Source organism: Castor canadensis, chromosome 4 (genome assembly GCF_047511655.1).
Source record: "Castor canadensis chromosome 4, mCasCan1.hap1v2, whole genome shotgun sequence".
Taxonomy (NCBI): domain Eukaryota; kingdom Metazoa; phylum Chordata; class Mammalia; order Rodentia; family Castoridae; genus Castor; species Castor canadensis.
The window spans coordinates 2577384-2604186 of NC_133389.1; the positions used below are offsets into that span (position 1 = coordinate 2577384).

The 26803-nt window shown below is 47.0% G+C and overlaps 1 protein-coding gene and 1 non-coding gene across 5 annotated transcripts in view; one reads left to right on the forward strand and one right to left on the reverse strand.

The window, feature by feature from the left end:
• Znf236 (zinc finger protein 236) overlaps positions 1 to 26803 on the reverse strand; it is an 85723-nt gene that overhangs the window by 17832 nt on the left and 41088 nt on the right. For all 4 annotated transcript variants that reach the window (XM_074069612.1, XM_074069615.1, XM_074069614.1 and 1 more), the window contains exons 12-26: positions 24533 to 24674; positions 23660 to 23920; positions 19924 to 20168; positions 18916 to 19017; positions 17865 to 18016; positions 16147 to 16250; positions 15538 to 15689; positions 13783 to 13995; positions 11691 to 11973; positions 10140 to 10243; positions 8196 to 8561; positions 6900 to 7045; positions 6568 to 6811; positions 5917 to 6096; positions 3002 to 3189 (exon numbers count right to left, since the gene is read on the reverse strand). In XM_074069612.1, coding sequence (XP_073925713.1) covers positions 3002 to 3189; positions 5917 to 6096; positions 6568 to 6811; positions 6900 to 7045; positions 8196 to 8561; positions 10140 to 10243; positions 11691 to 11973; positions 13783 to 13995; positions 15538 to 15689; positions 16147 to 16250; positions 17865 to 18016; positions 18916 to 19017; positions 19924 to 20168; positions 23660 to 23920; positions 24533 to 24674 — 2882 coding nt within the window. The remainder of the gene's footprint in view (positions 1 to 3001; positions 3190 to 5916; positions 6097 to 6567; positions 6812 to 6899; positions 7046 to 8195; positions 8562 to 10139; positions 10244 to 11690; positions 11974 to 13782; positions 13996 to 15537; positions 15690 to 16146; positions 16251 to 17864; positions 18017 to 18915; positions 19018 to 19923; positions 20169 to 23659; positions 23921 to 24532; positions 24675 to 26803) is intronic.
• LOC141422825 (U6 spliceosomal RNA) lies at positions 7597 to 7703 on the forward strand. Its single transcript, XR_012447547.1, has one exon. It is a non-coding gene; the product is annotated as a U6 spliceosomal RNA (small nuclear RNA).

The following is a 26803-nucleotide window of genomic DNA, read 5'->3' on the forward strand; positions in this document are numbered from 1 at the left end:
TGTGATGTGGGATCAGGATATAATGTGTAATGATCAAGCCAGCATTGGAGGTCCTCTCTTCTGGCTATGCCATGAGGAACAGGTGCGAGCTACAATGCCCCGATGTGCTTCAAAGTACTAGAGCCTGGTCCTGCTACCTGTGGCACTTGGTGCCAGACCCCCTCCCCCCTCTACCCCTCCCAGCCTCTGGCAGCCCCCAGTCTGCATGGACTTGCAATGAGGTGTTTTTAACTCCTGCGTATGAGTGAGAATAGGCAGTGTTTGTCTTTCCGTACCTGGCTTAGTTCCTTTGGGGTAAGCATCTCCACCTGAGCAGGAGGGAGCAGGTGCATGTGGGCCCCAGGAGCAGGAAGAGAAGCCCTGGGTGCTGTGAGTGTGTGGGGAGAGAAGGGTAGCAGTAGTGGTCTAGGTGGGAGTGAGGCAGGGGAAGGGGGTCAGAGTCAGATAGCCAGGTAGTGAAGTACCTCCAGGCCAAGGAATAAAATCTGGAATGTGACCTCATCTGGAGGACCCAGGCAAGATTTAGCCAATGGGCTCAGTTTGGTTACCTGCTCCCGCCTGTCACTCACCCTGTACGTGGTCACCATCATAACACAGTCACATTAACATTTCAAGTTCTCTTTGTGCTCAGCACAATCCACCTGTCCTGTCCACATGGCTTCTGTAAGGAACACAGCCAAGCGCGAGGGCTGTGCAGCCACGGGCTACAGGCATGGGCATCTCAGCAGACATTCAGACTTTAAACATTATAGCTACTAACAATAATGAGAAGTACACACTGAGCCTTCATTTTAATTGTAATGAACAAGTCTCAAAATGTTATCAGGTAATGTACAGGAGAAAATCACGGTCATACCACTGAGATAATGAACATTTTTGGCTTCTGATCAAACCCCATCTTCACTCTCTAAATGTTACTTTTTCAAAAGCACTTAATTTCATCAAAAGTCATGCTTTAAGTAACTCTTATTTCTTCCTCCCTTCTTTAACTACCAGGATTAAAAGTATACAATGAGAAAAGCACGATGGGCACCTAAAGCTAGTGGCCACACAGGACAGGACAGGACAGCAGGTGGCCTGTAGATGGCAAATCCAGCGGCCAGTGCTTGCTTAGCCATAAGGCTTTAAGAGACCACTGGAAGGAAGGCTCCACTCACAGGTGTCCTCACTGGAACGTCAAACCGTATCTGAGGAGCAAAGATGCAGTGGAAGAGACCAGTAGAGACTCAGTTGGCTGATGGACTCCCGTCCCAGGAGCTGAGGCCCAGTCTCTTGAGTGGTAAGTAACTAACAGTACTGTATTGTACCCTCCTTGCCCTCTTAAAACATTTCAGCTGGGATTACAATCTTGCGTGGGAAATAAGAAAAACAGCCAATCCACCATAAAATGATCACGCTTCCTGCCTGTAAAATCACACGTCAGTGAAATATTTGTAAGGTTAACAAAAATGTTTCAAACAAGTGTTGAGTAACATGTAAGAGAAAATAATGTTTGTTAAAATGTGCAGCTACTCACCACATGATACCCAGGAAAGAAGCTGTGGGGCAAACACCCTCAACCTCTTTGCTTCCTGGGCCGGACCCTACTCACCATTGGCTGGCAGACCGGCTGGACCCGAGGGAAGGCCCGAGGCAGGCTTATGACAAGAGGGCTGCTCGCCCTGACAGCCAACCAGAGTATGCTGCTGTTGCCGCGAGCACTGGCGCCATGCTCAATGCTCAGTGCCTGGGTTGTGTGGACAGACGCTGACCTAACACTGCCCTGGAGTGAGGTTTGCAACCAGAAGACCTGGACCAAGGAGAGGTCATGTCTCCAACCTGTGACTGAGACAGGATTAAGACCAAGCTTGCTCTGGGTGCCAAAATCTTCCTGTTTTTCTTATATGGTGAGCCCAAAATGCAGAGACAGAACAATCAAAGAATGTATTTTGTCAGCTAAAAAGAAGGACCTCAGCTTTCCAAATCTGCAGGAAATTTTGGTTTTACGACCACAGATATAGGTACATAGAAACGGCAGTTATCTGAACCAATCAAAGTAGCGCTTTTGGGTCAACTATTAAAATTCTGAGACAGGGCTGATATAACGAAACACGGTTTTTTAGATGCTGAAGACCTCAGCATCTCAGTGGAGGCACTGCACAAGCACGCATGTGCCTCTCATCCAGCACCTGGCAGGAATCCACCCAGGAACCTATACAAGGGCAAAAAACGTCCCGTGTGACGCACCAGGCCCCCAGAGCAGTGTAATGCCCTGAAGGAGGCTGGAAGCCACTGAGCTTTGTCAAAATTACTCATGAAGGAAGGTGCTCATGATACCATGTGATGCGTATGTGCGGCCTTCTTTCTGTAAGATACTTAACATCACCCGTAACATACATTGCAACGTCCATCACAGCTCTATCTTGGTAGTGGGATCAAAGGCTGTCTTGTCTTCAAAGTTTATTTTTATACTTTTCTGCACTGCCTGGGTTTTTCTTTCCCCCTTTTGTATTTTACACATTACTTTTTAAAGCTTTTAAACTTTTAAAACTTTTTAAAGTTTTTATTTATTTTGCAGTACTGGGGTTTAAACTCAGGGTCTTGTGCGCACTGGGCAGGTGCTCTGCCATTTGAGCCATACTCCCTGTCCTTTTTGCTGTAGTTTGCTTTCCAGAGAGGTCTCATGCTTTTGCCCTGTCTGGCCTTGAACTGAGATCTTCCTAGCTCCACCTCCTGAGTAGCTGGAATTGCACGCTTATGCTACCATGCCTGGCTTGTTTTTTAGATAGGGTTCACTAACTTTAGCTCAGGCTGGTCACAAACTGCAAGTCCCTGAACTCCAACTCCAAAGCAGCTGGTATTACAGGTTGCACCTGGTGACATATTGTGCTTTTAGTAAGAAAGAAAATTAATTTTGAAGGAAAGTGCTCAGAAACAGAATCTACTTAGCAAAGGATAACTCAATGACATTTCTACAGCCACCTTTCACAAGGTCCCATAATTCCTTTGCAAGGACGCTCACCTGTGAGGTGATATTCAGGGTAACTGTGTCCAGGCCGCCCGACAGCACACCTTGAGTGTCAGCCAGGGTCAATGTGACGCTTGCATCCCCTCCCACACCCGACGACGACATAACCAGGTTCTGAGTGGAGATGGCTGATGGAGACATGGGCGTTGTTGAAGGAAGGCTTCCGCTCGTGGGATTAAGTTCTATAAAAGAGGCAAAGCAAGAGCTCAGTGGAGCAGCAGGGCAACCAGAGCTCAGGAGCTCAGGGACCTCAGTACTGGGAACTGTGTCATCTGGCCTCTGGCGCATCAGGGGAACCTCGCAGTGCTCAGCTCTACCCTTACAAGGCTTCTGTAGTTCTAAGTATCTACAGGTGAGCAGACAGTGCTTCTTCAGCATAACACAGAGAAAAACCAGGGAAGGTCAAGTGAAAAGGTAACCTGGGGCTTCAGCCCCACTACTACTGCACTGCTGGGCAATGACGCTCAGGGTTACAGAGACTGCCAAAGTCAGGAGCCAGGTTGGAAGCATAAGACTCACAGCTAAGAGTATGCCTGGAGCCACAGAAGACTTCAAACTTGAGCTTCTGAGAAACACTGCAACTGTTGAAACTTGTGGAAGAATTAGTGCATTTCAGATGTATTAGGGGGAATGATGACTGTGTTACTGTCTGTGCTTGGAGACTGAGCATGTCAAGTTGAGAAGAGGTAGACTTGGTCAGTCTTGATTGTAACTTGGCTAGACGGAGACCTAGGCTAGTAACGCACATTTGAGTGTCCTGGGGTGTCTCTGTAGGATCAGAACATGACGGGTCTGATCTAATCAATGGTTTGATTCATTGACAGATTCAGAATGTGCACAGCTGGGGAACTGTGGGAAGGTGCGGCCTGGGTGGAGCGAGTCTGTGCAGGGCACAGCATGGCCGGGCCCTGTCCTGACTTTACTCTGCTTCTTGGACACCAGAAGTAAACACTGATGTCTCAGCACAAGCCAGATACATGCAGCCATCCAACAGGCTTTGACATTTGTGAAACTGTGGGCCCAAATAAGTTCTTCCTCCTTACTTAGCTGTGTATGTCAGGTATTTTGTCACAGCTACGAAAAACGGACTAACACGGAAAGATGCAAAGCAGAGCTTCCATGTTCTTCACCGTGGATGTGAAGCAGATGAGGGCTGAGTCCCAGCATCACCAGACCAGGACTGCACTACGCAGGGACCACCACTCACCACTCCCTCTGGCCACAGACAAGAAACACATCTTCATGTTCCCACATGAGCCACACAGATGGTAAGGATGGGAAACCAACAGCTTACATTTAAAATTCTAGAGACAATGGGCAAGAACACATGCTTATTCTTTAGATGAACACACACACACACACAAGCTGTGACTTTCAGAAAAAAGTTAGGGAAAATCTTGGTACGTAACTTTAATAATACATGATATATGTTGGTGCTCTTGCCCATCATAGGTTGAACTATAACCTGGAAGTCTATCTTGTAGTCAATCATGAAGAAAAAAATCACAATTCCTCCCTATTTCAAATTAATAAGTGAGAAAAATAAATTGCCTGATACAGCTTTTTCAGAAACTAAGTTGTATGTTATGACTTTTTAGAGCCCCACCCAAGTCAGACAGATGAGCAGCGGAGGAACTGGGCGAATTTGCCTCCACCAGAGCGAAAGCAGAGCAAATGGCACAGCACACATCATCCCTTGCTCCGAGTCCTGCTCCTGATCTGCCCAGATCTGCCACATGCAGTGCAAAGTGCTCAGAGCTCCCTCGAGTAAATGAGGGATGGAGGGGGACAGAAGGCTCCGTGCAGGAGCCATAAGTGCACTGATACTAAAGAAAGTGATACTTGTGAAGTTACTAGAATAAAGCCTGGCACAAAGCAAGAGCTATAAAAAATTAAGAAATGACTTCATTTTCTGTCAGGCACAGTATTACACACCTGCAATCTCAGCTACTCGGGAGGCAGAGATGGGAGGACCATGGTTCAAAGCCACCCACATAAGTAAGTGAGACCTCATTTCAACAAATAAGCTGGGAGTGGTAGTACATGCCTGAAATTTCAGCTAAAAGGTAGGCATAAGTAGGAGGATCAAGGTCTGAGGCCAGATTAAGCCAAATCCCAAGACTCTAGCTGCAAAAATAACTAAAGCAAAAAGGGCTGAGAACATGGCTCAAGTGGCAGAACATCTGCCTGGCAAGTGCAAGGCCCTGAGTTCAAGTCCCTGTACTGCAAAAAAAAAAAGCAAGACTTGGTCTACATGGAGGGCCTAGCTACATCTAGGAACCGTGTGGCCAGGAAAACCAGGTGATATGTTCCAGGCTGATGTGAGCCAGAGCACACAGAGAATGCCGGACAAACACAGGATCAAGGACGGTGCACCCCACAGACCAGGCTGCATCAGCCTGTGACTGACGGGCAGGACGATGTGCAAATTACCAATGCGCTCTACTGCCAAGTGGCATTTCATGCCTGTTTATCTACTTTCCAGTTCTCTACCATATTTAAATTTCCACAGAACCTGAGTGGGGTTTTGAAGACTTAATAGCAGGTAAGCCCCAGGGTCTACAGTGCTCTCACATAAACAGCTTACACCAGTGGTAATCCTCACTGTTGGGAACATCAACAGCAATCAGGAAGCTATTTGTTCTGCTGTTTGCTAAACAAAACTTGTGGCAAAAATAACCAACCCTCTAAAGGTGAATTAATTACATAATCGACTCTACTTAACCTGAAAGTGACATGAGAAAACAGTTTCTAATTTCTGGTACTTGATTTCACTCAATTTGAATTTTTCACGAGTCAAGTACTTACTGAGCAATGGCTAATGCAAAGATGAGTGCTGTGGGAAAGAGACACAAGCAAGATGGACATAAGCTGTAAGTAAAATGAAGTCCAAATGGTAGCATACTGACCAGAGATAGTCAGGGTAATCTCTTGTGGAGACCCGGAGGATGGTGTGGTAGTGGGGCCGGTGGCCTGGGCCAGGACCTGGCTGAGGCTCGAGTTGTTGATGGTCAGGGTGATCTCGTGGGGGCCTGTGGAGGTGGACATGAGGCCCTGCGATGTCATCACCTGAGTGAGGTCCTGGGTCCCTGCTCATCAGAACAAAGCAGGACAAAGTTGAGTTCTAAAATAGCACATTTTTCCTTATTTACATTTAAAGTGTTCTAGTTAAATTGTTTCAAAAAGATAAATATTCAAAATAAATTGTCAGTCCCCTCTAACAATTTTATAAAAAGATGAGCCATGGGCCAAAGGTATGGCTCAAATGGTAGCAGGCATGCCTGGCAATTGCAAGGCTGTGAGTTCAAATCCCAGTACCACCATAAATTAAAAAACAGCCATTCAAAAAAAAAAAAGTAGTTCCATTCACACAGCAATGTGGGTACACAAGTTGAACGAACATCATTGATTAAGAAGACTCTATTCCACCCTTCAACTTTTGATTCACCCAGTGAGCTTTACAAAGAAGGAAATGATGTCACAATGCCCTAAGATCAAATGTGCACCTACAGCAAGAACTTAAGCTTGGCCTCCACAGCACACTGGCGAGTGGCTCTTACCACTGCAGCTGGTGGTTAGTGCAGAGTCCTGCTCAGACAGTGGGCCAATGGTCAGATTAGCAGAAGTCACCGTGGGCTGTAAGGACAGGCCTGAGATGGGCTGAATGACCACGCTGGCTGGGACGGTGCTGTCCGTGGTGGTCGGGAGAGAGCTGCTCTGTGAGGCTGTGCCAGGCTCCGCTGTGAGTGGCTGGGTAAGCAGGCTGCCCTGCTGTAGCGTTTGCTGCAAAATGCTTGGATCAATCTGAAAGGCAAGAGACCCCAGTCACAAAAGTGATGTTCCTGTAATTTAAGTAACATGAAAGCAGAGACAACCATGGCAGTTCTCACACCTGCAGTGTGATGTTACTGATGCTGGGGGCGTCGATTCCGGAGATCTGAACATTGGGTCCAACCAAGTTAGCAGCCAGCTGTAACTGGATGCTCTCCAGGCCACTCAAGCTTGCATCTGTCAAGGACACCGTCAAGTCCCCGCCAGCTGGCCCAAGGAGGAGAAAGGCAAAGTTCAATGTGAGGAATGCTTTTTAACCTAAAAGAACTCTTCTTACACAGTGATTTCTAAACACACAAGTTTTATGTTACGTGAACATGATCTAGTTAAGGAATACTAGTAGTCACACTACACACATACACCTAAGCTACCCATCACAAAACAAGCTCTGTGTGGTCTGGCACAGTGGCTCACGTGGTAGAGGGCCTGCCTAGCACCCATGAGGCCAAGTTCAAAACCCAGTATCGCCAAAAAAAACCACCACATGTCACAAAGGGGCTCAAAAAGAGTATTCTGAGTAACCCAAGGTTTAAAACAGCAGCAACAGAGGTGTAACTCAAGTGGTAGAGCATCTGCTTTGCAAGTGTGAAGCCCTGAGTTCAAATCCCAGTCCCACAAAAAAGAAAAAAAAAGTTCTGCTGATCTCTACTGTTGGGCTGGTGGAGGGGCTCAAGTGGTAGAGCACCTGCCTACCAAGCATGAGGTCCTGAGTTCAAACCCCAGCACGGCAAAAAAAATAGAGATTGAGCAAGATTTTAGTGCTCGCTTCGGCAGTACATACACTAAAATTGGAACGATACAGAGAAGATTAGCGTGACCCCTGCACAAGAATGGTACGCAAATTCATTAAATGTTAAAAAAAACAGCAGCAACCATGCTGCCATGCAGCCGTAATCATACCGAGTCACAGACATGGAAGGAAAGGAGAAAAGATATCTAATCGCTGCCAACAATTGCTGACTTGTAAGTCCACAGATAAACCCACGGGGCTAAAATCGAACACCTTTCAGGTGCTGTGTGACCTAACGACAACTGACACTGTATTAAAAGGTTATGAGCATTTTATGTTGTGTAAGTTATAAATTTTTGATAAATTTATGATAACGTCAACTGAAAAAGAAATGTTCCTATCTACTAAGAGCAAAAGCTAATCAAAATGCTAAGGAGTTAAAAAGCAGGACTGGAAGGTGGACAGGTAAGTGTGAAAGGGGAGATGTCCACTGTTCCTACTGCCCTATGAGGGAGGTTCAAGGAAGGGCGCCATCTTGCTACTGAAGGTCACGTTTCTTCCATGATGGGAGATGACAGGGATTCATGGTGGCACAGCGAGCAGGCCTCTCCCCAGCGGAGTCCTTACCTGACACTGAGGCGGGCAGGATGGCTTGGCCCACCAGCCCCTGCTGAAGCAAGTTTTGATCAAACTGGCCTGTCAGAACAGAGTTGTTCATGATGAACACACTGGGGTCGGGGGAGGAGGAGTTGAGGAGGTTTGCAGGTGGCAGTCCTTCCGACGAGCTCTGCGCCACGGGTTTTCTGGTCTTCTTTGGGTCTGGTTTATAATGAAATTGCATATGCGTCTTCCTGCGCCCGGAAGTGCGGAAGCGCAGCTCACAGTGCGGGCACTTGAAGGGCTTGGCTCCTGTGTGCAGGCGCATGTGGACCTTCAGACTTCCCTTTGTGGAGAAGGCATTGCTGCACACGTGGCAGCTGAACAGCTTCTGACCTGTGGAGAGCCCGTCAAGGGTCAGCAGGGGCTGAGGCCCCCAGGCAAGCCGACACCGTGCAAGAGCTTCAGGACAGACTACACACAGAATCCACCAGGTGCAAGCGCTTTACAGAGAATCTGGACCCTCGCATGCCGAGGACGCCACTGACAGTCATAGAGATCCAGCAGCACCCAGCCCTCCAAAGGCAGGGCCCTGAACTGCTGCGTTACTGCCACCTTGACTGGACTATCTCACTTTCACTTGCCGGAAGCTAAGGGTGAGGTGGCCCAGGCCTGGTCTGCTCTCCTGTCTCTCCTCTTCGACTTTACAAAGGGTGTGCCAATGCATCAGCATCTGTTTCACTCTGTCACATGGGGACAAGCAGAACGCCAGCACAAGCCGCACCACTGTGTGTGTCGAGCACCAAGCCCCTCCTCCCTCCCTTCCGGTTCTCCCCATTATCACCTGTGTAACAAAAGAAGGACTCACAGAAGGACTAACAAGGCTGTGGTCCTGCATTGCTCTGGGGTCCTCAGAAGACACCTCGTCATTCTGAACAGAGAAAGCAACAGTGGAAGCACTTCCTATTGTTTATCCACATAGCCCAGTGGGCAGCGCAGCTGTTAGGACTGTTGAACACCTCCCTGGGTGCCCAGTGTGTATGAAAGTGTACCAGATGTGGGAGACTAAGGTGACACAGCTCACCCAGTGCACCCTCAGCAAGCTCACAGCACTGCACAGCACAGGAAGCAGACAGAGGGAGCCGGTGAAACAGCAGGAGAACCGCACAGGGAGAGTCTTATTAAACAGGTTCACGTGTCTGGTTTAGCTCCAAAGAACCATGCGGAAAGAAGCGTAAGACTTCACCCACGGGAGAAGTTCTGCTTATACCGACTTGCTCCATTCTGCTCTGACCAAAAATCGAGAGCATAAAGTCGTTCAATGATCACAACCCTATGTGCCATAGTGATGATGCCTGTAATGTTCACGGAGCATTGACTTGTGCCCAGCAGATTGCTAAGCTATCTGCTGTGCTTAAGCAATCTACGCTCCCCCATGGGAGGCACAGCCCTAGCTGGGCTCCGTGACAGCAGCCTGCTGCGCAGAGAAGCAGTCTGTCTCAGGTCGGGAAGCCCCGTCACAGGAGCACAGCTGCCCTCCTGACCACAGGGGTCCTGGGGACCTGGGCAAAGCCTTTTGAAATGGCTGCAACGGACACACAGGTCCCCAAACCAGAAAAAGAAAAATCCAGGAACGCTAGACATTGACTCCCCCGTAACGGTCATCAGACTTGCCAGGCTCCCAGATTTACAAGCCCCCAGCAGACCGAGCCTCTTTGACCTGAGTAAGGCTGAGGGAAAATGTGTAAGCCAGAGCAGAACACAGGACAATCTGGAACCTGATGTGCAATCTAATCCTGTCCATTAGACCTACCCCAGCCCTGTCAGGAATAAGAAGCCTCTTACATCTATGTCTTCCTGGTTGCTGACTTTTAAACTTTGTGACTTTGAAAGTATTCAGACACAAAATTATATTCATACACAGGAAACAGCAGCACTGTAAGGCACCTAAATCCTGCAGTGTCTGCTTCTTACCTGTGTGGGTCTTCACATGGCAATCGAGGGTGGATTTCACAGTAAAACTCTTCCCACACTCGTCACATTTATACGGCTTTTCTCCAGTATGGATTCGAACATGCCTATCCAAACAGATTTGTAACTGAGTGACTTTCTTTTTAATTATATGCACATTTACAAACAACTTCACAATTTGAAAATTTATAGCCATATAAATAAATATCATCCGTTATTATGTTCTGATTAAATTTGGCCAAATAAAAATTTTAAGCTTCATTTTGTAAAAAAAACACCATAAAAGAAACCTAAATAACAACAAAAACATTTGCAAGATTAGTGAAAGCAGGGCTAATATCCTTAAAAACCAAAAAGCAAGACCATCAGCATCAGAGCAAATGGAGATGGAGTCCAGAAGACATGCAAGCAGCCATCTGAGAATCAGCTGGTCTGAACAGGCTTTGGGGTCTCTGAGCAGGCTGTGTCAGCAATGAGCTGTGTGCTCTGAGGACACAGACTCTACAGCATCCTTCTACATCCAGTGTGAGCTCCTGATGTCCACCGGCAGGCCTGGTGACAGGAATGCCCGTGACAGAATACTACATACACCGCCATTAAAAAGAATGACATGGGCTTGTAAGGAAAATGCCCATGATTCATCAATAGGCAAAATTCAATGAGAAGCAGAACTGCAGAGCTCGGTCAACACATGGAGACATTTCTGAAAACACACAGGATCCTGCCAATGGTGGTTATCTTCAGGAAGCAGGGCAGCCTTCCCACATCCTGCTTTCTCAGTACTTGGTAGGGAAGCTGACCTAGACAGGACTCAAAGACGGTAATGCGGCTGGCTACTGTGCCTCCTATACCCATCAGCACTGCCACAGACGCACTGCCCGTGGAGGTCTATAGTGCTGTGCGTGCTCAAAGCTGTCTCAACTCCTCCCAGTTGGTACCCAAGCCTGGCACAACTGTCCCTCTAATCCCACTCCTACCATGACAGAGCCCTCTCTGCTGGATGGGTTGTTAGCGTCCTCCAGCCACACACAGCTGCCAGCCAGGCCAGGCTGGACTCCACTTGAACACCCAGACTCTTCATCAGTTGAGATGGTCCTTCTCTGTGGTTTAACTTGCTATTGTCTTAATACCCAACCTCGGATCACACAGCCAGCTTACTGGGTTCCAGTGCAGTCCCGATGCACACGGTCAAAGACAACTGCCCTGTCTTCATGCCATCCCTGGCTTGTTGCGTGCCATCACTCTGCTGAATGGCTGCCCTTCCGGGCAATCACTCTCTGCTCTCTGGCTGCATGCTTTCTGAGAGCTGCCCATCTCCCACACCCCTTCCCTGCATGGCTTGCTCCAAACCCGTGGAGCACAAAGCACAGGGAGAGCTCCTATTTGGTTTCTGGAGAAGTCTGCCTGGGAGCACAGGTGACAGCTGCCCTCCTGCTCCTGCGGAGCTCACGGCAGAGCCCCACAGGGAGCGCTGCACTGCATGGAAGGCGTAGCATGAACCTGTGGGGCACGCACTCGAGTCTCTCAGGGGCCCTGGGCAAGTGCAATCCTCACCTCACCAGGTCGCTGGGCTTCTTGAAGCTCTTGGGGCAGTATGAGCAGCAGTTGGCATGCTTGGGCTCGGCCTCCAGCTCTGCCTGCTTGTCCTTCATCTCACTGACGCGGTCCTTCTCGGCCGCTGACTGCACCAGGACCTTCTCCGACACCGTGGCACTCTCCTGCGGCCGAATCTTGGCCAGCTGGGCCGTCTCCTCCTCTGTGAAAGTGATGACCTCAGGACGAGGCTTTCTCGAGGCTCCTCTGTCAGAGTTCTCTTCCTCTTCGTCTGCGCCCATGTCTACTCAAAGCACAAGAAGAGGGAGGAAACCCCGTGAACACAGTTTTCAACAAAACAAGCAAATCAAAACTAAGCAAGTGAGGTTAAAGTTAGTAACTCAACGTTATGTTTAAAACGGTGAAAACGCTTTTCACTTGGTGCAGTGACTCACATCTATAATATCAGCTGTGAGGCACAGGTCTGGAAGATTAAGGTCCAAGGCCAGCCTGGGCAAAAAGTTAGTGAGACCCTACCTCAGCCAATGAGCTGGGCATGGTGGTACTCCCCTATAATCCACACTATGTAGCAGGCATAGATAGGAGGACTGCAGTCCCAGGCCAGCCCAGGCAGAAAACAAGAGCCCACTTTAAAAACAAACTAAAAGCGAAAGCATGGGGCGTGGCTCAAGTGGTGGAGCACCTGCAAGCACGGGGCCACGGTCTACCCCCTACCACAAAAGAAAAGAGGCAGATCCTACGAGGACAGAGAAAAGGTACAAGACCCCGAAGCTACAATGGAGCCACAAGTCACTCGAGCACACTGACCCGATGGCACGGTGGCTTCATTAACTGGACTCACACAGCACTCAGGCTGCTACTCAGGCAACATTGCCAAGAGGGTCCAGAAACAACATCTGCAGGGCCTAGGTTCTGGATTTGCTTTGTATGGCTCACTGATCTCGGCAGAAGTTGACGCTGGAGATAAAGGCTCTATTTGCACCAGTACCACAGAACTGGGTGTTCAGAGCTGCTGCACAAGGGTCTCTGGACAGGTCCTGCAGCCAGGCAGGGGCTGCCGTCCGGCTGCCCGTGGGGTGGGCTCCTTCCTCACACCACCAGAGAAAGCCTCACTGGTCTCCTTGCAGAGGAACCCGACAGGGACCCTAATGTCTGACTGAGACCCAAGGTCAGATGCCAACAAGCAGCAAGAGATAAGCAACAGGGACAGGAAGGCAGGAGCCCTCAGCGGATCAGCCCTCTGAGAACACTGGCCAACGGCCTCCACACAGGCGCCGACTGACACTCCCTCAACAGACACCAGCACCACTCTATGGTGGCAGCAGCAGCCACAGCCAGGTGAGAATCAGACCCGCACACCGCACAAGTGCATGAGGGCTGCAGTGACGAAGACACTGACACTGGGTGCTGGCATCCCAGAGAAAGCACGAAACGTGCGCATTCTTTCCACAGGGACTTCGCTCGTGGAATTCACTAACAGAAATCATCTGTAAGTTCAAAAGGCGCAAGCACAAAAGCAATACCGTCAGCCTGCTCTCCCGGGTACGGCAGGAGCAGGTTGGCTGGCCAAATGCGTGCCTAACTGGCTCACATCGAAAATTAGAGCAGCGCCTCGGGCTACAGTGTCATGACCATGCCTGGGGACGGCGTCAATGTGAGCATCCACCCGCCACACAGACCAGCTAGGGTTAATTTCAGAGGAGACAAGACGCCAGCTGCCATCGGCCCCAGCAAGTCCTAACAGCACAGCGCCCGTGAGGCTCTGCAGCGGTTCTGCAGCCCACAGCAGCGCATGAGATGTGACACGAGCTTCCGAGGGGGAACCAGGCGATCACAACAGCGCACAGGGTGAGGTTGCTGCTGTCAGGACGCAGCACCAGAGCAGACACTGAACCAAGCCCGGCGCCATGACAGTGCCAGGGACGAGCATTTGCTCCATGAGCCCTCCCGGAAGTTCTTCTCATCACCAGCCCCTTTACTTTCTGGGGCTTCTGGATTTAAGCTGTTCTCAGCAGGTTAAAATACTCAGGGCCATGTACATTGACTGTAAACCAGCACTCGACCAGCACGCTTAGTCCACAATGAAAACTACCTCCTGCCTCAGTCTCCGCAGTGGCCGCTGTAGCCGGGGGCACTGCCTGGTGTCTCTTCATGTGCTTTTTGCAGTGTACGGCGGTGCGGAAGCCCTCGTCACAGAACGGACACTTGTAAGGCTTCATGCTCATGTGCGTGGCCGTGTGCCGGGTGAGGCTGCCGTTGGTGGTGAACGAAGCATTACAGATGCTGCAGCTGAACGCCTTCACTCCTGCAGCAGAGAAAACGGCACTTCATTACCTAACAGACACAAGCACTCAAACGCAAACAGATGTACGCCACAAGTCAGGAAAACAGAGACAGCTTCTTTACTGTGCTCTGCAAGTTTTAGGAGCTTGATTGTTTCAAGAACACAGAAATTGACAGAGCACATTTTATTCTTTTTTGTTTTATTTTTAAAAACTGAATTCAGGGCTTTGTGCTTTCTAGGCAAGCACTCTACTACTTTAGCCACAACCTGCGTCCTTTCTGCGTTTATTCTTTAGACAGGGTTTTGTGTTTTGATTTTGTCTAGGACTGGCCTCAGATCATGATCCTCCTACTTAAGGCCTCTGGCTTAGCTGCAATGACAGGCATGTACCACCATGCCCAGCTTACTGGTAAAGATGGAGTCTCACTAACTTTTTCTTTAGGCTGTCCTTGAATCACAATCCACCCCAACCTATTCAGCCTGCCACCATCTCTGTCTCTCGAGTTGCTGGGATTATAGGGAGAAGGCACCACAACATCTAAGTTGAACCTGAATATAACATATACTGATATTAAACATGTATGTTATTAGTATGTTCATTAAGTATATTGAACTGCTAAACACGTTAACTGCAATATACTGAAAAAATATTTAATTGCAAATAACATATCTGATAAAGACCCAGTAGCCAGGGTGTATATATATATATATTTTTTTTTTTTAAAAACTTACCAACTCAGTAATAAGACAGAAAAACCTAATTTGCAAATGGAATAGAAAAGACTAGAATAGACTTCTCAGTAAGCCATGGAAAGAGGTTCAACAGTACTGCAGACATGCAAGCATGCCCAACAAGTGATGGCTTCAGGCTTGAGGGTGGAGGTAATGAAAAAGACAGACACTAACCAGCACCGACTGGGAGGGGGAGAAACCAGCCTCACATGCCTGCTGGAGAGCGTAGAGGCTGCAGCCACTCTGCACGACACTTGGATAAACTTTCCACTGAGCCCCATCCCTAGCCTTAAAAAGGGGCATCTTAGGACCTGAGAGCCCATTCCCCATAGAGAAAGGAAGCATTTCCATACTGAGACTTAAGAGGCAAAGGTTCACAGCAGGACTGTTCTTTATAGTCAAAACATGGACATAAGTAAAGGCCCTGCTGAGGGATGGTAAATGAAATGTGGCCCATCCACACAATGGAGTATCGTAGGCAGTGCTGACACATGCCACAGTACAGATGAACCCTGAGTGCACTGAGCTAAGTGCACCAAGGACACATGGTTTGAGTCCACTCACATGCTGTCGAGAACAGCAAAGCTACAACACAGAGGAAGACTACACACTACCTGGAAATGGAGATGTGTGCAGTGATTGCTATTAGGCAAAATTGGGGTGTGATAAAAGTGTACTAAAATGGGACGGTGGTGGCAGATGCAGAGCGCTATGAACACACTAACACCACTGAACTAACTGCATGCCGTGGGTGAACTGAAAGGTACATGGATTACATCTCAATAGAGGCATTATATTAAAAACAATGCAACCTCCTCATGAGACAATCACCTGTGTGCGTCTTCTCGTGGGACTTGAGGACACCGGAGGAGACGAAGCCACGCCCACACAGCTTGCACTTATAGGGCTTCTCCCCCGTGTGCGAGCGCACGTGCTGCTTCAAGTGGCTGGACTTCTTGAAGCCCTTGTTGCAATAGTCACACCTGAAAACCAAACACACAGAGCTCAGGCCATGCTCAGAGCACAACTACCAACACACATCTGAGAACTGAGGAGGCCAAACCTGCCTCACGGACACCTGCCACGCTCAGACAGGACTCTGATGGAAACCAGGGTGCTGTCCAAACTGAGATGATGGGAATATGCAACACAAAACAGTGGCAATGACAATTTTTTAAGATTTAGTTAGGGCATTTGTAGTCCTAAGTGTATTTTATTATTTCCAAATTAGAAAGTGCAATAATAACTTGTCTGCAGACAAAACATTCAATTACATTTAATTATAAACTTTGTCTAACCGTGACAGGATCCTTTGTAAGGCAGGGATGCTAATGAACCCCATGTCACAGAGTCTAGGAGGATGAGCTGCAGAGCCCAAGACTACATCAGCACACACAGGATCAGCACTCACAGCAGGAGTCAGGTCTGGACAGTGGCTACCTGTAAGAGCGCCTGCTCTGGTCCTCACTGTCCTCTAGGAACTGGGGGCGTTGAGACTGTAGGTCAAGCTCCTCCTGGGACGAGTCTGGAAGCAAGCGAGTTGTCTAAAATGAACAGAAGTATAAAGCAAAAAGTTCATGAATATGTCTGAATAAACACAGAACAGCTTGACAACTAAGAACTACGAATACAAATATTCACAAATGCGATTTTAAAAGAGAAACCACAAGAAATCCACGGCAATCACTGGGCCAGAGCAGTAATAAAAATCACTGACACAGACCTGGTTAATAAGTACTTCTTTTGTACTAATCTACTTTAAAACAAACTCTAAACTAATCAACCATGAAACTTTTTGATGTGTCTTAATGAAAGGTTACTCTTTTACTAGCTTGACTCTTACTAGCTGTTGAAGTCTGGATCTCAAGTGCTCCCCAAAGGCCCATGTACTAAAGGTTTGGTTGCCTGTCTGTGGCGCTCTGCAAGGCAGCAGAGCCTTCAGGAGGTAGAGCCTAGTGGGAGGGAGCTAGGCTGTTGGGGATGTGCCCACGATGCAGACACTGGAACTGCCAGCCCTTCTCTCTTCCCCTTTGGCTCCCCTGACACACAAGGTGAGTGGCTTTGTTCCACCACATACTCCATGATGTGCCACCTTGCCACAGGTTCAACAGAGCACGAACTGAAACCTCTGAAGCCATGAGTCACAATAAACCTTTCCTCTCTGTAAGGTGATTATCTCAGGTATTCTGTCACAACAATGGAATGCTGCCTACATACCATGAGTAAAAATCCTACTTTCTGCAAAGATTGGGTTTCCTGTCTTATAATAAACCAGAGAGGAGAAAGAGAACCTGCTCTCTACCTCCAGGAAAAGAACCATGGACAAACAGCAGTCACCCTAACCCTTCCCCTACACAGCAGCACTAAAGAGATCCCTCCAAAACACATCCTGCTAACACTGGGCAGAAGGTACAAAAAGCTTCAAATGCCTGGATAGCCAAAGGCAAACTGAACAGTGGAGAGCTCCCTTGCATGTTGCTGGAAGCAAGACCCTTTTCCTACCTGACTTCCACAACCAAATTAGCAATCCCTATTCTGCTAGCAACTGCACTGGGTTGGCCCCAATTCACTGAGGGCTCTGGAGTCAGGCTAAGCATGCCAGATTCAGCACTGCTGCTAACGGTGCAGTTTCTGGGGTCAAAAAAGTGCTGACACTTTCGGGTCCACCACTGGGCAAAGCTACCAGCAGATTTTACAGAGATAATCACTGACTGCTCCATATTTTTCATCACTGTTAGAAAGTTTCCAAAAGTAGAAAAATCAAACAAAACTTCAATGTTTCCAATTTGAGTTAAGAGATAAAAATTTAACATTATGTAGTACTTATTTTTAATATATCAACATTCATTTTATGTTCCTTTTGACATATTTAAGACTCCATAAACAATAGCAGTTAGGTTTTGTGTCTAAAGCAGCATCCTTCAGACCCTATTATGAAACCACATTCTACTGACTTCCTGGCTTTTAGCCCATAAGAAAAGCTGCATCACGATGTTAAACTCGTGGAGATGTTTTAAGAAAAGAGAAAGCTCTGTGTACTACGAACAGAGCTTTTCTCCTGTGCTACCTGAGAGGGACCTGCCGTGAGCATGCTCTCCAAGCAAGAGAAGAGAAATACATCTGCTGCATGACAGAGAGTGCGCTCTGCAAGCACTCACCACGTTGATGGTGTCAGAGCTCGGGACCTGCAGCAGGGTCTGCTGGTGGAACGTCGTAGACAGGGCCTGGGACTCAAGTGTACTGGAATCCTGCAGCTGTTGCACAGGTGGAAACTGAGTCTGTTGATTGTACGTGTCAGTCACTGTAAAACCTGAAACAAATAAGAAACAGGAGTTCTACAGAAATGTTAAAAGTTACACAAAAGCTTCCAGTGCCAACAGCCCTCCCACAATTGAAGTTAACATCCCTAAGACCCACCAGGCTTTCTGTAAAAAGCGTGGCAAGCACCAACCACACAAGGTGACAAGGACAAGAAGGGCAAGGATTCTCTGTACACCTTGAGAAGGTGGCGTCATGATAGGAAGCAGAGTGGCTGTGGTGCACAGGCTAAGTTGACTTTCCAGGAAAACTAAAATTGTAAAGAAGAATGTGCTGAGCACACTGGAGACCTGAGAGGATGCCAGTCAGTAAGAGGTGCCAGCATTGGGAACTGGGAGGAGATAGGAAGAGAAAGAGGAAGTGACCCAGTTCTAAGCTCCATGTTTTGTTTTGTTATGAAGAAAATAAAGTCATGAGGTCAAATTTTAATTTACACAGAAAGCAAAAAGAAAAAAAAATGTTTGGTTTATAAATAAAACCATCTAAAGAGACATTTCCACTTTCTGATGGAAAACCAGGACTAGTCTTCATCACAGTGCTAGCATTGTCTGCTAACCAGTTCAGCAGAAAATTGGCCCAGCACCTGTCCCTGTGACACAGGCTTCATAGTCCAGCTATGGACACCCATCACCACCACGTCCCACTCTTGCCCATAATCTTCTGTTGATTAGGAACCACATGTGGAATGGTCAGAAAAGTCACTGTCCAGGAGATCTGAGAAGACCACAGAACGTATGTACAATAAGAAAACTTATACAGTCATGGGAAATTATGGGACTTGACAAAGCCATAAATTGTAGAAGAGGCTCCAGAGAAACACCTTAAATAGTTATGAAAATAAACCCAGCACAGGTCAGCTCATTTGCAAATCTCACTGAAACCTACACTGACCTTGTGACAGTCCCGCTGGCTCGAAGGACTGCTGTGTGGGAGTCTGCTCTTCAAACTGGTCCATGTGTCCTGGGAGAGGGTCCTGCGGGGCTGCAAATCCATCTGAGGACAAGAATGCAAAGACAGAGGAATCATGCACTTGGAGTTTTTCATTTGTCAAACATCAGCCTCCTTACTTTGAAAGACAATGAAGAAAATTATATACATGTATGTACACACAGAGACACACAGAGACTCCGATAAAGTGGTATTCTGAAACACAATTACACTGAGCAACTACTTAAGCTATCCCGGGTGTGCACTGTTTCAGGCAACACAGGCGATGAGGAATGTACAATCCTGCCCACAGATAAATCGATCTGTGGACATCCATAAAACAAAATAGTAAGGAGATCAGCAAACTGTTTGCTTATGGGCCTATGCCAGAACGAAGACCGTCCACTGCACTAAGCACGCTGCACAGTGACGCAGACACTGCACTGCAGCCCAACCTGACAGATGACAAAACGAGTACACTGTTGACATTCTGGGCCAGATGCTGTCTCCCTGTAGAGCAGAAGCAAGCAGTTCATGACTGCACAGCCTTGGTCTGTACTGCGAGTGCCCTGTCATGGAAGACTGAAAGGCAATCTCAACACAGAAGGGACAAGGTATGGCACACAAGCCTCCGGAGCTTGTACACACAGGCTGGCCTACACAAGTGCCTGGAAAAGGTTGGAAGAGCCCACACCCAAATTGGGATGGTAGATTTTGCTGATGTTCTCAGATTTCAAATGCTTCCAAAATTTGCTAACAAGAAGTGAGATTACTTTGTGTTTAAAACAAAGAAAGAAAAAAATCCAGCCCTAAAAAGGCTAAGAAAACTGAACAGAGTATATAAATGTCCATATAAAGGGTCCAGTGCCATGTACTACCCCCCCCACACACTAGCAAGAGCACTGGTGAGTGTGGATGGCGGTGAGACTGACAGCAGGGATCACCCTGAAAGCTGGAACTCCCATACCCTACCTTCATCGGCCTCCAGAGGCGGATCTGCCAGTGGCTGCCCGAGGGCTGTGTCTTCTGTGCCTGCCACATGCTGTGGCCCCAAGTCCAGCATGGCCTCTGGGTCAGCCGTGACTGCCTCAGCTGAGGGCTGCAGCTCACTGCTCTCCATCTCCACCGGCATGGGCGCTGCTACCTGCATGCTCTGCTGGTCCACAGTGCCATCATCCACCTGCTGATGCTGCTGGAGCTGCTGGGCGAGCTCGTATCTTCAGGAAAAGCCGCGAAAAGTCACAAAGTTAGGCACTGCCCACAATACCTGCCAGGACATGGCTGGGTAGGTTGTAATTTATTAAATAAATCATTCTTAAAATTATTTAAATTATCTCATTTTGAAGTCACGATGGCAATTTAAACACTACTACTAATTCTGAAGAAAACCATGTTGCTAGGCAGGCAAGTTTTTTTTTGGCAGCACTGGGATTTGAACTCAGGGCTTCACGCTTGCTAGACAGATGCTCTTACCACTTGAGCCACTGTGCCAGCCCAACCATGTTGCCTTTTAAGTACTGTCACAGGCCATAGGACATGAAGGCACAGAGGGGACAGCATTTTAGGGAGGTACTGGTGTTTCAGCTCAGGGCCTTGCGCTTTCTTAGGCAAACCCTCTACAGCTGAAGCCACACACCCCTGCCCTTTTTGCTTTAGGTGTTTTTGTAGGATCTCACAGTTTTGCCCAGGGCCGGACTCAGACCATGATTCTCCTATCTACAACCTACCAAGCAGCTGGGATTATAGATGTAAACCACCATGCCCAGCTCATTTGCTGAAACGAGCTCTTTGCTAACTTTTTATTTTTAAATTTGCCTGAGCTACCTGGAACTGCAATCCTCCTGATCTATACCTCCCAAGTGGCTGGGATTACAAGCACATGTGGTGCACAGGCAAAGAATGCAGTCTCGGAGCATACACGCTTCATTGGTGTCATGGCTGGATCTGAAGTATACTCCAAGAGGGCTGGGGTGTGAAAGGCAGTTCTCCGAGGTGGGGTTCTGAGAAAGTGACTGGGTCCAGAAGGTGGTGGAGAGGAGGAGGTGGGGCATGGTCAGGAAGTACATCCCAGGCACGTTCTTGCAGGGTGTATCTTTTCTCCAGCCTCTGCCTTTTTCTCCTGCTCTGCTTCTTGGCTACCAGGAAACCGGAGGAAAGCAGAACCCGCCATGCAACCCCCACCATCATGTTCTGCCCCACCAGAGCCTAAAAGCAATGGAGCCAGTCAGCCATGAACTGAAACCTCTGAAACCACGAGCCCAAATAAATCTTAGCTGCCCTAAACCGTATCTCTCAGATATCTGTCGCAGCAATGAAAAGCTGCTACAACTGGCCACTCAGGTCTCAAAGCTTGTAATACAAAGCGTAAGCCCATGCTGACTTTCTTATGTTAGTGTTGCTCTTAGCAACAGCTACATATATGAAATACATGCGGCATGCAGTCACTAAGGTCACAGCATGCAGTCACCAAGGTCGGTGATCTCTCTTCCAAAGAGAAAGATGAATACTGAATTGAGTGAATGAGTCTAAGAAGCTTAAACAATACCTCCATTATGTGATTTGTGTAACAGGCTGGATAAGTCTGTAACATCCCCTCTCCCTCACACAGTCAGGCCTACACAAGCTCCATCACTCACGTGTTCTCAAGAACCTTAATAAGCTGGGCACAGGTAGCTCACTCCTATAATCCTAGCTACTTGGGAGGATCATAGCTCAAGGCCAGCCTGAGCAAATAGTTCATGAGACCCCCATCTCCAAAACAACCAGAGCAAAATGGACTGAATGTGTAGCTCAAGTGGTAGAGCACCTGCTTTGTAAGTGCAAGGCCCTGAGTTCAAATCTCAGTCCCACCAAAATAAGGACCGTATCAATCTATCTCCTTAGAATTGCAATTTTACTTCTAAACAAAGTCTTTCCTCTACATTTTCGGAAAGCAAAAAGAGTCAGTTCTCACCTACTTCTACTGCAGAATGGATAACTGAGATGTCCACAAGACAGCAGAGTCAGAAGACACCCCAGTTCCTTTACCACCTTTAATGTGGCAGTCTGTGCAGTGATGCAGCGATGTGCCCATAAGGACGCCTGTGATCTACATGGTAATGGATAGAGGCTTCTTTTCTGCTCTTTGTCTAGCTTTTGGTTTTCCTTTTCACAAATCTGAGTAGCCATGTGTACCTATTTGTTAATATAGGAGTATGGTATTTTGGAAACCTGCAACATTTTAGACAAAGGGATGGAACACAGGCTCTCCTTGCAGACAGGCTCAAATGCACTCAATCTGCATGGGAAATGCACCCAGCCCTGCTGCTACACGACAGGCTGATCACTCTGTAGAGGGCAACCGTGGAGCCAACACGGTAAAGTCATACAATGATCTCCAGCTGCATCCCTTAACGTGACCCAGGACAAACTGTGGCCAAACAATGCTCCACGTAATACAATACAGGTGACCCAATAATTACACTACTGGCCATGAGGTCCATCAACAAAGGCCTTGAACCTGTATTCACCACACTGCCACAGGAGGTACACTGCAAAGCCTGGCTTCCTACAGAGAAAAATACCACTTAATGCCTAAGCTCCAGGCCTCTCTCATGGCACAGCTTGTGGGCTAACTAGGGACCTGTCATCCTGCGACATAAGCATCTATCTATGCCAATGGTGCGTCCTGGTTCCCAAACACATGCTTGGTACAGAACATCCCCCATAAACAGTCCAGCATGGCCAGGTGTTAGTGTGAGATGCACCATGTGCCACCACCAAGACCATGGTGCCAGAATGGTCTCCAGTGGCAGGGAGACTTCACAGCAAGGATAAACTATGCCAAGTCAATTCTGCCATGTGCTAGACACTCAGATGGATAATCCACCAAAAAGCAAAAAGAAAACTATCACATTTCACTTATCCTAACACGCAGGGTTTGGTGCACCAAAGGTAAATGCTGGAGGGCGGCAGGGCCAGTGCTCTTTCCTGGGAGGCCTAAGTCATTTCAGACAAACTGGCATGCAGCCACCTTGTCCACGTGTTGCACAACACTTCAGAATGCTGCGGTTTCACAAGAGCTCACCCAGGAGGCCCCGGCTCTAGTCAGAAATGCACCTCCTTTGCACTACCACTACCTCCATTAGAGATGAGCTAGCTCTTCAGCAAAGGAAAATAGAGGGTACACGGAGGGAGGGCTAAAGCACACGTACTGTAACTCAGCAACACAGGAAAGAGTCACTGATAACACGCCTGCAAATCACAGGGCCACCAAGATTTTCTCTTTGGAAATCTTACTACCTCACTGAACTAGGCAGAATCTGGCATTCCATCTAATCATCGACTAGATCTGAAGGAGATAACAAGGAACTTAGCCCGAAAGTCACCGTCTCGGTATTATGTTAAAAATGTAAGAAGGTTAGCCAGGCATGATGGCACATACCTATGATCCCAGTACTCGGGAGGCTGAAGCAGGAGGTCACGGATTCAAGGCCAGCTCTGGCTACAACCCAGTGAGGGCCCTTTCTGAATAAATAAATGCATGCATACACACATACATATGTGCATACGTAAATGAGTTAACACTTTCATCTGCGTTTCTTCAGCCCATGTAGTTCGAGTTAGAAATAATCATCTGGGAATCAAACCTTGTTTCTTAACACCACAGCCCAGCTCTAACTGGGAATTATAAAGGCAATTAAAGATGGAGCATCGGAATTCTACCTACCTGTGGGTTTTCATGTGCTTTTTGCAGTTCAGTGAGGTCTTGAATGTCTTCTGGCAGTAAGGACACATATAGGGACGGAGGTCGTTGTGTATGCCCATGTGTCGCCGTAGGCTCCCGCCAGTGGTGAAGGCTCCGTTACAGATCAGACACTTGAAAGACTTCAGTCCAGTGTGTGTGCGGACGTGCGCCTTGAGCACACCTGCAGAAACAAAGCCTCTTCCACACTGAGAGCACTTAAAAGGCTTTTCACCCGTATGTGATCTAAAAGAAGAAAACGTAATGAATACATTTCTTATGCCTCCATAATGCTTTATATCAAGTGCACGCTTGTCTGTATGTCACTCTATCATCACATTTTTAAGCTAAGTAGCTAAGCACCAAGGACCTAGCTCTCCACATTTTTATAAACAAAGTGTAAGCGACATGCCCAAAGGCACAGCAGCACACCACTAAGCTCCACAGGAACCCTGTCTCCTCAGGTCCTCAACTGCTCTCAAAACATTACGCTATCTCTCATGGTCAAACGTCTACTTTCTTTTCATTGGTGCTAGCACCAAGAATTAAGCTCCAATGAATACACCTGAAAAACTTGTACATAACTGTAATTATATAAACCAATGACTTCTTTGATGTTTCCTACAAATTGCAAACACTGAAATTTAATGGAAATATAAATAAAATTTGGCAGCAATTTCTGAGTAAAATACCAGTCAAAACAATAAAAATATCAATTATCAATAAATATTTTGGGGCCAAATGTAACATTTTAAAAACCACAAGCAAATAATACCATATGAAATACTTTTAGAAGTCACCAGATCACCAAATCACTTTAATTATCTAAAGTTCCATGTCTGACCCATGTCACCTTACCTGATGTGTTGTTTAAGGTGGCAAGACTTTTTATATGCTCGATGACAGTAAAAACACTTGTATGGTCTATCTGCTTCATTAACAAAATTATTATTGAAATAACTTTGGAAAAGCTGGTTTCTTGGAATGGGCTGGATGAGACCTACAAATGAAAAAATCAACTGTCAATGCAACTGAAAAACTGCCGAAAGGCATCAGCGTACCCTGGAGATGAACTTGGAATGGGGTGCTCATCTGCAGGTTAGGGCTGCAGCCAAATGCCATTCTAATCTTGTCAGGAACTAGTTTAGCACCTCCGAGGAGGTGTTCATAAATCAATGAACCGCATTTCCAACATGAGGAGTGTGTGTAAGTCACAATCGCATCACATCCCTACACACAAGTGTCAACAGACTTCTACATTTGCTTTTCTGTAGAGGCACTGCTTCACACAGAACTCACGTGCCTACGTCCAAAGTTTAGTCAGAATTTTGGAGGTACAACAACAAATTCAAAACATAAATGACTCAAAATGATCTTTTGCTCTAAAAAGGTCAGCAATTTCACAGAAACTTTATTAAGGAAACAGATGCAAACAGCAAAATCACTAACACGTCTTTCAGGGTTTCTATGCTTTTTTTAAAAAAGGATTCCCTTAGTGTGACCATCTGTAAATACAATGCAATGATGCTTCTGAGCTCCACACGCAATTCAGGAGAGTTAGTTGTCAACTTTTGCGTTACTTATAGTGAGAGGAAGACTTAACAATGGTTCTGCCTCAGCCTTGAATCACTCTTGTCCCTGACAGCACACCATTCTGTCCTCAGCCCCTAACTCTCCATTTTAAATCTCACCACCCCCCCAGCAGTACTGTTGACTTCTATTCAATAATTACACTCCTACTTTTCTTGACCTCCCCAAAAAGTGCGAGTTATGTTTCATTTTTTCCCCTAAAACCTACTGCCCCTCCCAGCTTTCCCAGTTGCAGGTATGGAACTCCATTCTCCCAGTTCACTAAGCTAGGTATTTCAGAATCATGAGAACTCCCTCTCGTCATGTTCACATTTGAGATCACACCTCCTCAATGTTTCTTCATATCCATCTCCACTGCCATCAACCAGCCAGCCATCCACCCATCTCCTCACTCATCCACCCATCCACCCACCTACCCAACTATGCAGCTGTATCATACTCCTCCATGCTTTATGCATCACTTTCCCCAAAGGAAACCCACCCTTCTCTCCCTACGCTTATTTCTGGTTTAGCACCTGCCATGTCCTGCTTGTTCTCATGTCTCTTTCCCCCACTCCACCAAGCTATAAGTTTCTTGTCACTGATAAAGTCCTGAGTCAAGTAGGAAGATGCAAAAAATATAACTGAATAAACTGATCCTTGTCTAAGAATTCACAAATTCAAACCAAGGTCATTTATGGTCTTACAGACATCCACTGTATTTAGGAAACCCTATTAGGTTCTATGAAGGATAACTCAGGAACATTAACAACAACAACAAAAAGCCTAATGTGACTATTATCCAAAATGGCAACTAAAAAGAGTGATGCCTTGGGTTAATACTAAGTAAGCTTAGTGATTTGAATTCAAATGCTCATCTCGGAGGTTATCATGGATGATGCACAATTATGTGGAATTTTATGCAAGTCAATTACACACACTGTTCTGTAACCACCTGCTCATATTTCACACAGACCCCTTCACATCTATCCAAGACACCCCACACAGCATCATCTTCATCACCCTGTGGGTGTCTCCACAGAATCCCACTGTACCAATGTGCCTGGCTCACTGGATACACTTCTGATGGGTACTTTGATTCCTTCTACCTTTTCACTGTCATACACAATCTTGCAATGAACAACCCTAGTATATACAGAGCTGTCACGTTCGTGGTTTCCCCCGAGACACACAATTACAATCTTTGTCCTGTACCCAAGCACATGGATTTTTGAAAGAGACCCAGAAGTGATTCTGAGCCCTTTTGGGGGTGGGGGGGGCTCATTTTTCAAATGCTTCATTTTCACCTTTGCTAATTTTACTAACACAGTGTTATGTCAAAATTAGGCTAATTATGAGTTCTTAATCCTTAAAGCAACAGGTAAGGACAAATAAAGCATACACAATAGTCCTAAGATGCTGGCCATATCACTGTTTCTGGACTGTGAGTCCTTTAACATGTTTTTTAAAAAAAGAAGACCACTAATTTCAATATAACTCAAAAAACTAGAAACGTCTTTAAAATGTCCTAAAGTTTCCTCTATAATAACAAAGAAAAGC